Below are 12,723 nucleotides of genomic sequence, written 5' to 3' on the forward strand. Positions count from 1 at the left end.
TGGAAAAAACTAAAAGAGCAAGAACAGCTTATTCAATCTCTCTTCTTACTTTAAAAGAAAACATTTTAAGCTTTTGTATCTCATAAAATTTGGGTAAGATATAGTTAACTTTAAAAAATAATTTGATACTTACCCTGAGGCATGTGATTATTTGGAGGAACTTGGCCTATTATTTGTTTGTTATTTAACAATAGCTGTTGTTGTTGCTGCTGCTGTTGTTGATGATGCTGCTGTTGTTGCTGTTGGTGTTGCAATTGCAACTGATGGACAGTCGCTGGTAATGGTTTTATATAATGTTGATTAATATATTCCGGCTTTGGTTTGTTATTCGGACCTGAAATAAGAAATTGTGTAGTATTCCCGATCGAGAAATATTTCTCGATGTCGCTTGAAAGAAATAATTAACAATATAGACCAATTAAGCTAGGTTTTTACTAGATACAACTGTATATACGGGTTTGACGTTGAAATCTGTAGCGTACATTTTAATATTGTTTATTTAAAAATAGTGACACTAAAAAATTGATGAATTCCTAGATGATAGTCTATGTGTAATATCTCATACTACACATATCAACTGTCAAACCAGTCTATAAAGTTTTATTTTTACTAATTTGATTGGTCTAATAGAATTCTTCCCGAATCTCCGAAAAAGGAGATTCTCAAAACTCTTTTTTTTTTGTCTTCTTTAGCATTTCAATGAATAGCCACAGTACATTGAATGATTTCATATCAAGCAGTAATGGAACTTTGATTACTGCTCTAATTTGGGAATGTGACAATACAGCAGTTATCAGATGCTTGGCACAAAAATTCATGTGCCAAAATGTAATAATATTGGGCTGTTCAACCAAAATCATTTTACTAAAATCAGTCCTAAACGTTTTCGAGTAATGATTTTGTTTTGTAAAGTGAAAAGGAGTAGATCGATGATCTAAAAACTGCATACTTTATATCTATCTCTGTCTTGTGCTGCTTCCATCTGGTTAATGGGCGTCCTCTGCTCCCTAGTGCTTATTGTCTTGGTCTCCCCTCTAAAATACGTTTTATCCATCGGTTGTCTGATAATCTGGCGACGTGTCCTGCCCAATTCCATTTTAAAGACGCAATTTTTTCGATGGCGTCTGTTGTTTTTTTTTCTACGACGTATTTCTTCGTTTGGGATTCGGTCTCTCAGAGAGATACCCAGCATTTGGCGCTCCATAGAACTCTGAGTCACACGAATCTTATTCACTACCTTTTTTGTCAGTGTTAATGTTTCGGTCCATAAGTGAGTACAAAGAAAAAAAGCACTATCTACCTGCAAATTCCTTTGGTTTGGATAAAATGAGGAGGTGGCAAAGACAGACTCACATAAAGTTGTACTTTTCATCCTAAAATTTCCTAGATCCAAAAGTAAAACATCTTTTAATCTTTTCTGACTCCTGGTGAAGGTCAAAACAAAAATTATACCATGTTTCGTTACCTTCTCTGTCGGACATATTTCAAACCGATAGTAAACCATATCCATTAAATTTCCTGTAAGAGGACATTCATTTCTTAAATGCGATAAAATCATGAGCATATATTCTCCCCAATTCAAAGAAAGAAATTGAGGTAGCTCCTCATAAATCAGCTGATGCAATATTGGAAACACGAGAAAAATCAGAACTGTTTATTGTAATTAAGGTGGATCAAAATAGTGTCAGAAATTGGTCTATGTTTATTGTAAAAATATTAAACAAAATTATTTAAAAAGAAAAACACAAATTATACCATTTTGTTACCACAAAGACCACTATTTGTAGTTTTTAATTGCCACATTGACATAGCTTGGAACACTACTCAAAAAAACATCTCTAAATAATAACAAATTGATGTATTTATAATTACTGCATCATCTAAAAGGTGAGATAATCGTATAATTATACAAAAAATACACATAATTTTCGTTAATGCAATGTTGAGAACTTACTTATTACTTTATCAGCATCTCTATTTTCGTCTACTGCTTTTGTAGCTGCTAGTTTTGTTTCCCATAGTTGTTTGAGTTCTTGTAATACTGCTTCATCGACCCCATCTTCGATGAAGTGTTCTCTAGCATTTAATATCACATCATTGATAACATCTTGATATGCTTTGTACTGAAAAATTAAAAATATTATTTATATTATAATATAATCACATATAAGATATATATCTTTATATATATATATATATATATATATATATATATATATATATATATATATATATATATATAAGTAAACGTTAAATAGTGGGTTTGCAGCAATAAAATTACTAATTAAAATCCTTACGTTGTCAGCAAATACTTTTGGTTCATTATATATATATATATATATATATATATATATATATATATATATATATATATATATATATATATATATATATATATATATATATATATATATATATATATATATATATATATATATATATATATATATATATATATATATATATATAGCAAAACTGGTTGGATTATCGACCAAAACATAAACAAATAATTTTGCAGTAAATTAACAGGTATGCGGTCTGTTGTATATTTGTAAATAAAACTCCTTTTTTTCTTTACGTCTGTATATTGTCATCGCGTGACTTAGTCTGTGGATCAATGAGCAAGTCAATGCTCATCGCCCCGCCTTTTAACTTACACAATTTCCGTATATTATCATTAGGCATTTTTCTCGATGTTCTAAAAGCCTTCCACCAAGTTTGGCATGCTGGACTGGTCAAGAAACTACTGAACAGCGGTCTACCATTTACATTCGTTAGACTTATGCATTCTTATGCCACTCAAAGTAAAATCACGGTAAAGGTTCGAGGTCATTTCTCAGCCTCATTTACTCCTACACAAGGAGTTCCACAAGGTTCCGTGTTGGCACCACTACTCTACACTATATACAAAAGCGACTGCCCCAACCGACGAAACACAAACATAAATCACTTTACTCTACGCAGATGACACTGCTCGCGTAACAACCTCTCGAGATGTAGATGCTCTATGTAGGTTTGCTCAATATCACCTTGAACAGGTCGATAGACGGTGCGGGAGATGGAGAGTAATACCTAACCCAAATAAAACTCAATTGATTCTCTTCAGACACCCCAATCTCAGCGGATACACCACACGCAACTTAGCCTAAAGAATCGACCTCAGACTTTGGGGCGGCCGACTCCAACTCCGTAACCAGATGGAGTACCTCGGTGTGGTGTTCACAGAAACACTAAACTGGAGCGATGATCTGGCGCAACCCTCAAGGGTGAAGAGAAGAGTCGCTTTACTCAATGCTTTATGTGGCAAATTCGGATGGACACACTCACATACACTTGTACACACATATAAAACATTCATTAGGCCCGTGATTGAATAGAGAGCTAATATATATGCCATGTTCAATCACAGCCTTACATAACATCTGCTGGGATTGAAACGGGTAATAATGCGTAGAGTAAATTACAAACGCCTCGACTACCCCTCCGCCCTCATACATCAACTATAACATCCAGCCCATCAATGAGAGGCTTTTCTCTCTGAGCAGGAGTTATACAATCAAAACCATCCGAGGCCAAAACTTCAGAGCCCAAAACATCATTAAAACTACCTGCTCATCCTTTGGCAATGTATTCATCAGATTTCCCAAACGAAAACTCCCCCTCCTACCAACTAAATTGCTGAACTTAGCCAGCAACGAACTGCCGCAGCAGATAAATAGCTCACTTAGAGCTCTGCTACGGACAGGGAGGGATCGGTTTTCTGTGGTTTTTCGATCCCACCGGTTTTACCTGTCTATAGTGAGAATACAGTCACAGCTATCCTCTCCGCGATTCACATCATTTTATACATTTATTAATTAAATTCACTCATAATTCATAACTATATAATTTACTAATAATTTCTGAAAAGGACCGTTTTAGCTCAAACCCTTTCACCTCCGACCACCCTGGGCAGCACCTCCTTCGCAGGACTACAGCCACCGAAGCGAACCACTAGCGAGACATAACATAAGACAACGATGCAAGCCAAGGCCTTCTAGTCTTGCCCTGAGAGCCCCCTTCACGGGGCTATGTTCCTCACTCGTCCTTAAATTCTTTTGCTTGGACCTTTCTACTACTAAACTGTGTTTTATTGTAAGAGATTACCTAATCCACCAAATTGGGACAGAAGCGCAGAGGAAACATCGATTGAGCTGGTTGAAGCCCTCTGCAGAGGGGTTAATGGTTTAATTCTTACCAAGACCCAAACATTCATATGGTGACAATATTTCGTTAATTGAAACTTACAGAATTAATAATTAGGAATGTACTGACAGACAATATCACTAAGGTGTATAATTATAATTATATAGTATTTTTAAAATTGAATAAAGTAATATTATTTATTTATTATTTATATTTTAAATAAATCATATTATATTCAAATAATTCAATTTTTACGATATATTATAGCTGTCACCCAAAAGAACACATATTAGGAACTTAGCAAGGCGACAAATAGGAAGGAATTGAAACTGATTCTGGAGCAGAACAAGGCCTATTATGGGTTATAGAGCCAATGATGATGATAAAGGAAGTATATCAAATATAATGGAATGGATGAAAATCAACAAACGAAATTAAAAACTCAATAGAAGTGTAGAAAAATTTAATGTTATGTAGAAAGTGTATTCAAAAGATTGAATGGATTTAAACCCTGGAATAAACAATAAGATTAGATTCAGGTCAGGCGCAGAACTGAGGAGAATATTTATTAAAATATGTCGACAATACAAACTAGAGGTACTTGCATTATTAAAAATTAGATATCAATGATACATAATATTGTTCTATAATTATATAAAATTATCTACGGATGTATTACTTATTTATACACAATCCTATCAAATTAACAATGTTAGAGTTGCAGTTTACGTAATAATAAACAATGTATTTATTTCGTAACTGGTATTCAATGAAGCTTGTGATCCAGAACTCATTGAAATATCAAACAAAATAGCCGCTACACGGTTATGCATGGTTGATTAAAAAGGTTCCAGTAGGGTAATTTATATATATATATATATATATATATATATATATATATATATATATATATATATATATATATATATATATCTACAGTGAGGGGCAAAATTATGTAATTAATTTTTTCGAGAATAGGCAACTTTGGAGATAAATCTCGAAACAGGTCGATTTTTATTTTTAAATTATAATATTTTGGCATGTATTTACCCATCATTAATTATTCAATATTATTATTTCAATATATATATATATATATATATATATATATATATATATTGAAATTATATTATTCAATTATTATTCAATACAATTATTTCAATAATTTAATTTAATTTTTTAAATCTTGTAAATTTTGTAGTCGATCGGCAATCTAAATCATCCTCATTGATTTCTCAAAATGTATTGAATTAAATGGGAAAAGTCTTTAATCTTGTCTACTATTAAAATACCAAAGAAGTTTATAAATAAATATTTAGTATAATGCTGTTTTTCTACTAGCATGAATAATCAAAAATAAATTCCCATATTAGGCACATACATAATGAGAACTAAAAAGGACAATAGCAAAAAGCATAGTTTTTAAAATTCGAGTTGACTTGTGTCAAATTTAAATCAGTTCTTTGCATTTTCTTACAAGAATTAGTTTATTGCATAAAATAAATAAATAAATAATGGCCCCATTAAAGGAAACACAAAGAATCGCGGTATTAATATGATTGGATATGGGATAAAACCAGAAAACAACAAGAAGTATGTAATTTATTTAATATGAAATATCCTAATACGCCTATCACACAATCCACTGTTGGTAAAATTGAGAAGAAATTTTGATAAACTGTACACGTGAAACATGTTGCAAGTGTGGTAGAGAATCCTCAAATTAATCCAAGGCAAATTTCAGCTGATATAAAGGTTTGTTTTACGTGTACAAAAAAAGAGAAATATCATCCGTATAAAATTCATAACGACCAGGAAATCAATGAGGATGCTCCAGATTGCCGAATGCAATTTTGCGAAGTAATGTTAGATTTTTTTTAGTAATTTTATAAACTCTATTAGGCCAGTAAATGAACGTGAAATACGGCGATATCGTGTAATTTTACGTGTCGCCACCGAATTGCATGAAAATTTAGATTTAGGTTCGACTTGCCCTCCATTTCACTTTTGGACTTGCGGGACAGCGGGATGCTTTTTATTTTTTAGGGTTGAAAACTACCCCTATTAGAAAAAAATCGTATAATTGTAAATTAAAGCGAATAATTGATCCAAATTATCTTTTAATGTAGTGAATAAATGTCAACATTAAACAACATAATTTAAGATTTTATAGTTATAGTTTAACCTCTAAATCTCACCCCTTAGATTAGTTATAATTAAAACAATGTCATTGAGTACCTTGTCTTCACTGATTTGCATAGAAATTTGGATTTAGGTTATATTTAGGTACCGTCCACTTCAAAATTGGACTTGTGCCGTTGGTTGCTTTTTATTTTTTAAAGGTGAAAACGACCCCTATTAGAAAAAAAAATCACATAATTGTAAATTTAAGCCATTTAGTTGTAGTATTTTTTTTTTTTCATTGAAACTAGAAATACAATAATTTTTTTTAATCAAAAAAAAATCAAAAATGAATTTATTTGATTTTAACATAAAAAACAACCCTTGTTAGTTTGTAACGATGGGTGAAAGTATGTCTGTGCCTTAATAGCACATTACCTATGTATATCTTATAAAGCTCCAGTATACTTACGCTTTCTGATATATCCTAAAATATATGTCATTAGTTTTTTACTCATAACTCGGTTAGTTTTTAAGCTATGAATTACTTAAAAAACCCATTTTGTAGGTTTTTTTAAGGGCAATAAAATCAGTTATATTATTATTTTTTAAACCCTTATTTTTGAAAGGGGTTGTAGTTGAAAAAACTTGAACGAGTCACTAATCACGAGCAAATGCAAGCTTTGAACAAATTGTCTTACAGAAAAACAAAAAAACTAAAATGTTCAGAAAAGCCAAACCTATATTTTTTACTTTTAAAAATTGTTTGTATTATTAACATTTTTTTTTTTCAAAATTTCAAAAAGAATTTTTACTTTATAACCACATTTTTTCAAAAATAAGCACTTTGAACCGGTCAAACTTACGGATCATATAAACACTACATAAATAAACTAAAATGTAAAGCGTTAACGATTAATTTCATTTGAGGTGCTAATTAGGGGGTGATTTTCACGATGTTTTTACGAAAAAAAAAGGGACTAACTTTATTTTGAGCGTAACATGCTTAGTTTTGATGCTAGAAACTTTTTTAAAAAAGCAAAAAAAAAGCTTTTTTAAAGATTTTCAAAAAGTTCTTACGAGTTTTCCCCGAAAAGTGATTTTTTGGTTATTTCACGTTGAAATATTCGATTTGGAATTTGACGAATAAGAACCTACTCCTTATGAGCTACATCTCTGCTTCTACTGGGTCTATAGTACATAAGTACACCATTTTTTTGTTGTTTTATAAGCTACATTTTTGCTAAGAATTTTTTTTTCGATAAAATACTTACTTTTTGAGTTACTTGTGAAAAACCGTCTGAAAACGGTTTTTATCCTTAAAAAGAAACTTTTTCCTCGCAAATAACTCAAATAGTATTGGCTTAGTGAAAAAACATTATAGGATAAAAGTTGTTTAGAATTAGTCAATATATCCATTTCTGAAATTATTTAGAACTTATGTTTTTTCATCCCCGAGAAGAGGTGGCCTTCATCCCCAAGTAAAAGCAAGCCTAGGCTCAAGTCCAAAAGTAAAGTAGAGGTTAAGATGAACCTAAATCCAAATTTACAAGCAAATCCGTCGTGATGAGGAAAATTACACTCCAAAAACGTTCATTTACTGGAGTACATATACATATATACTGAAATCACCGGATTATTTTTCAGTTATACGAGAACTAAACCTAAAATCGTTGTTATAAGCGTTATTCCTAAAAGTAAAAATCAGACCTTTTCGTTTTTATCGGCTGGTATATTTTTTCTGTGTGTTATGTGACCTTGACATATTCAATGTAATCAACAACCGGTATTTCTACATGACATTAGATTGTTATTACAGAAAATTATCAAAAACAAGGATAAATCAACAATGAAAATATGTTTTTGAATTATTGATTGTTTATCTTTTGAAATTATAAAAGATGTATCGGAAATATGAGACGATCACTATCTTATTATTCTCTAGGTAAGTATACATATGTATGAGGTGCAATTATTATTTAACAGTTTTCCTAGACAATGTAGATGTAACAACAAATAAAAAAAAACGTAAAAACAATTGCAAAATACTCATTCGATATGGCTTTTCCAAGTATAACTCAGCTTTCATACGTGCGATTAACTTTTAAAATGTAAGGTAAGGAAAATTTAAATTTTAAAATACAATATCTAAATTGAAGAAACTTACCCATAACTTTGTTTACCGCAGAACTTACTTCCGTGGCTCAGTATCAATTATGTTGTATTTGCAAGTATGAGAACAAAAAGGAATAAATACACAAACAATACCATATGTACCTTTTATCAATATATTATATCATGGATCCAACATGTAAATACAATACATTTTGGAGACGGCTGTCGCCGTATTCCCGTTCTCTTCCGCCAATCCTCCCGGTCCAAGGCATAATCCTCCTCCAAACCTCTCGATTCCATCGCTCTTCTAATTCCTTCATTCAATAAGCGTCGAGGTCTACCTCCTTTTCTTCTTCCAGAGGGCTTCCATCTGTGAAGTTTCTGGGGCCAACATTCGTCAGGCATTCTCAATAGATGTCCAAACCATTTTAAACCTCTTCTTTGTATTCTGTCAATGATCGTTTCTGTAGCATTCATGTTATTTCTTATAGATTCTCTCTTGATGCTCTCTCTAGCACTTCTTCTCAAATAATCTATTTCAACTACCAACAATCTTTTCTTCAGGTCTGCATTAATTATCCATACTTCAGAGCCATAACAAAGAACTGATTCAACCATGGTTTGCCTATTCTTTTTTTGTTCCTTTTGGAAATGTTGCAATCCCACCATAAGGAGTTTAGACATCCTACAATTTTACGTCCCTGATTAATTCGGTGTTTAATTTCGGTTTCTCCCAAGCCGTTCTTATCAATGAGTGCATCTAAATATTTAAATTTTTCCACTTGTTTGATTTCCACGTCCTCGTCTAGCAACACTTCAAACGTTGCATCTGAATTGATAACTAAATATTCTGTTTTCTTCATGCTGACTTGTAACCCCCATTTTACATATTCTCTATATAGACGCTTTATAATAAATTCTAAATCATAAGAATCTTGAGTTAGGACGACTTGGTCATCCGCAAAGTTCAGGGAGAACAGTACGTCATTTCCTATGGGAGTTCTCATTCCCTGGGAGTGGTTTTTCCAATTTTGGGAGGCTGTCTCAATATATAAATTAAACAGTAAGGGCATACTTGTCTTAGTCCTTTAGTTACTTTTATTGGCTCTGTTAGCCTATATCCGATTTTTAGGTAAGTAGTGTTATCCCTGTATACTTCTGTGATTATTCCTAAAAGGTATGGACTAATGCCGAATCGTTGTAAAGCTTGCCACAATTTAAGTCTTGGAACTGTATCATACGGCTTTTCTAGGTCAATTTTCAATATCTCGGCAAAAAATGAATATAGAAACATTTAGGTACCAAAGCTTAAAATATTTGTTTTGAATTTTTCTATAACTTCCATTAACCAAACTGCCAACGTTTACGGCTCAATTTTGTTTAAAACTCTTATAAATAAATTAATTCGCCACTTTTTAACGAAAATTTTAACTATAAACTGCTGTAACTTTTTTTATTTATAATGATAAAGTAACATGCATCTCTAAATCTGCATGAATGTTTTAAACATGTTGATGCATCTGAGTTATTTTAAATGTTTATTATCTTAAAATCACAGTACTTTTGCAAACCTATCTTACAATATTTAATATAAATTTTTAAAGTTATGTTAAATGATTTAATTTGAAAATATAAGCCTTTCTCTTCAATTTGATGCATTTAGAATTAATGTAGAACTTAAGGTTACGAATAATAACGTTTCAATAACAAAATTTCAATTTTGGAAGACTTATTACATTATAATATTATGTGTAATTAAAGTTATTAATAATTTTCAGAAAATCGATTTCTATTTTTGCAATAATTAAGCAAGAAATTAACAAAAATAATTTTAAAAAACCATTATAAAGAATTTTCTATGCTTTTTCAATAAAATTTTGTGACTTTTCCATATAACTAACCGGTCTTCACCTTAGGTATTTAAAATCGAATAGCGATTTTACATTGTTTATATATTGTATTGTTTATAAGTAGAAAATGACGTTTAATCTTTGGCATATTTTGTTTATTACATTTGTTATCACCAAATTTATCAAGAGCAGTTGTTAGATACCTGTACCAAAGAGTGTTACGATAAAGGCTTTTTTTGCTAATTTCTCTGGTTTATTAAGATTTTTTTGTAAATTCAGTACATATAATATAATAAATAAATGTAGAGATGCCATAAAGTACCCAGATTATATGTGTTGTAAATAACAAGTTATAGAAATTTAAAAACTCAAAAGCTACTATTATACCTGTGCTGCTCCACGAAGGTTGAACAATTATGTACAAATTTTTAATTATGTTTAATTGTATTTCGTTGAGTCACAACTTAAAATTATACATAATATCGCTTTCAACATTATGAAAAAAAACTAATTATCGATACAAAATTTACAATGACGATTACAAACTCAACGTGAAATGCAGAATATAAGTTAACTGTTTTCTGTCAACTCTTAACAGCGTTGATGCGAGTAGAACAATAGTTCATCACATGCAAGAATGTTAAATATGTTAACGATATTTAAGAAATGTTCACCACTGTCACACTTACCCAAAATAACAACCTTATATTTTCTATAAAATAAAAGCTAAAACATGTTTGAATTCCGATTAGATAAGAGATAAGTATTACCAATTCAAAGTATAATACTTAAAAAGAATTTTTTATTTGCCAGAATATTAACTAAGTTGACTACCATACGTTTTTTGATATTTCATCAAAATGAATACTGTATAAAGGGGGTTCTGACACTATTTTATTGTGGCATGTGTCAATTTAATATTGTTTTATATGGGATTAAACCACAATTCATTGTAATAACAATTGCATTTTTAAATTTTTTGTTTTAACGGTTCGATTTCCAATCTGCAAATTGTTTTCAAAAACAATTACATATTATAAATTAAGAAATTATTAGTGTTGGTTATGTGAAAATGCATTTCTCATTATAATCAATTGTAGCTTAATCCCATAAAAACATTATTTATACTGTATTGTACTTGATAAATAAAAAGACAAAGTACTATGGTAGATACCGGTTTTTAGGGGGACGAACAGATCCTAACGTAATAGACTTAGGCCAGTAAAGAAAAAAAAGCTAAAAAACTCTTATACAGGTTTTAAGGTTCTAAAAAGTATAGAAGGGACCGCTGATGAAAAATCCTTGAAAACATACACCCGATTTTGCTTTGTTTTTTTAAACACTCATAAAAAGGGAAAAAATCATATTTTGACTATAAAACGTTTTTTATACATTTTAGAGAAAAATAGTTCAAATAAAAGTTGTAGATCTTATAGACCAGGTAGTATCTCTTTTAAGTTGGGTAAATCGTATATAATCCTAGTTTTAGCTTTAATTGCTTTGAAATATCATTAGGATTAATAATTTACTATGCATACACATCACAACGTGGGCTAAATTTTTTATTGAACAATTTGAATTTTTTTTTTTAATTCAATGTTTTTCCTACTTTTCGTGGCACTCGGAAGCTATACATTTTAGAAAAAATTTGTAACGACCAAAAAGTTTTACAATTAAATTTCCTATAAGACAAAATTGATTTCAAATTAAAAAAATAATAATTTTTATTGCAAAATTATCAAAAAGATTGTAACAAGGGTCAAAAATCCATATTTTTTGAATATTTTTTTTCAGATATTTAGGAGTCACATACAACTTTCAAAATTTACGCAGAAAATTTACAAGATATAAAAAATTTCAGCACAATCGATTAAGTAGTCTGCAAAATAATTTTGCAATCTAAATTAAAAAAAAGTTATTAATTTTTAAACCTATTCAAATCTAACACAGAAAGTTTTAAATACTTGAAAGTTTGCATATAAAAGGGCATGCTTTCAAATAAAAGCCGAACCATTGAAATCAGTGAAATATGAGAGCCTACTGATTTTTTTTTAAACTATACAATGTTTATGCTAAAAAACAACTACAATAACTTTTTCAATTTTCAATAACATTTTTCTTCTAAACTTAAGTAGAAAGATCAAAAAAAGACGCGTATTTTAAGAGAAAAAACAGTAAGATTGTTGAATTAGTTCCGAGGTTATGATCGAAAATGACTTGACAAGTAGTCGATCCGGGATTTATTAAATTAATTTTTTAATGAAGTTTTTTATATAATTAATATTTAAAAAAAATGATCACAATCCACTAAAAGCTGAGATAACTGAAATTTTGTCAGTATTTTGAACTCGTGATTTCATTATTAAGACGGATGAAATTGCTATCCCCACCACTGCCTTTCGTAGATTATTCTGTAGTATTAAAGTTTTAAATCAACATTTTAACCGTTGCA

At 30.3% G+C, this 12,723-nt stretch overlaps 1 protein-coding gene across 3 annotated transcripts in view; it reads right to left on the minus strand.

The window, feature by feature from the left end:
* The window catches only part of LOC140451957 (transcription initiation factor IIA subunit 1-like), a 33,398-nt gene that overhangs the window by 5,960 nt on the left and 14,715 nt on the right, over window positions 1-12,723 (minus strand). For all 3 annotated transcript variants that reach the window (XM_072545946.1, XM_072545944.1, XM_072545945.1), the window contains 2 exons: window positions 1,955-2,123; window positions 134-334 (listed from right to left, as the gene is read on the minus strand). In XM_072545946.1, the coding sequence (XP_072402047.1) occupies window positions 134-334; window positions 1,955-2,123 (370 nt within the window). The remainder of the gene's footprint in view (window positions 1-133; window positions 335-1,954; window positions 2,124-12,723) is intronic.

The sequence above is a fragment of the Diabrotica undecimpunctata genome, chromosome 10 (assembly GCF_040954645.1).
Source record: "Diabrotica undecimpunctata isolate CICGRU chromosome 10, icDiaUnde3, whole genome shotgun sequence".
Lineage (NCBI taxonomy): Eukaryota > Metazoa > Arthropoda > Insecta > Coleoptera > Chrysomelidae > Diabrotica > Diabrotica undecimpunctata.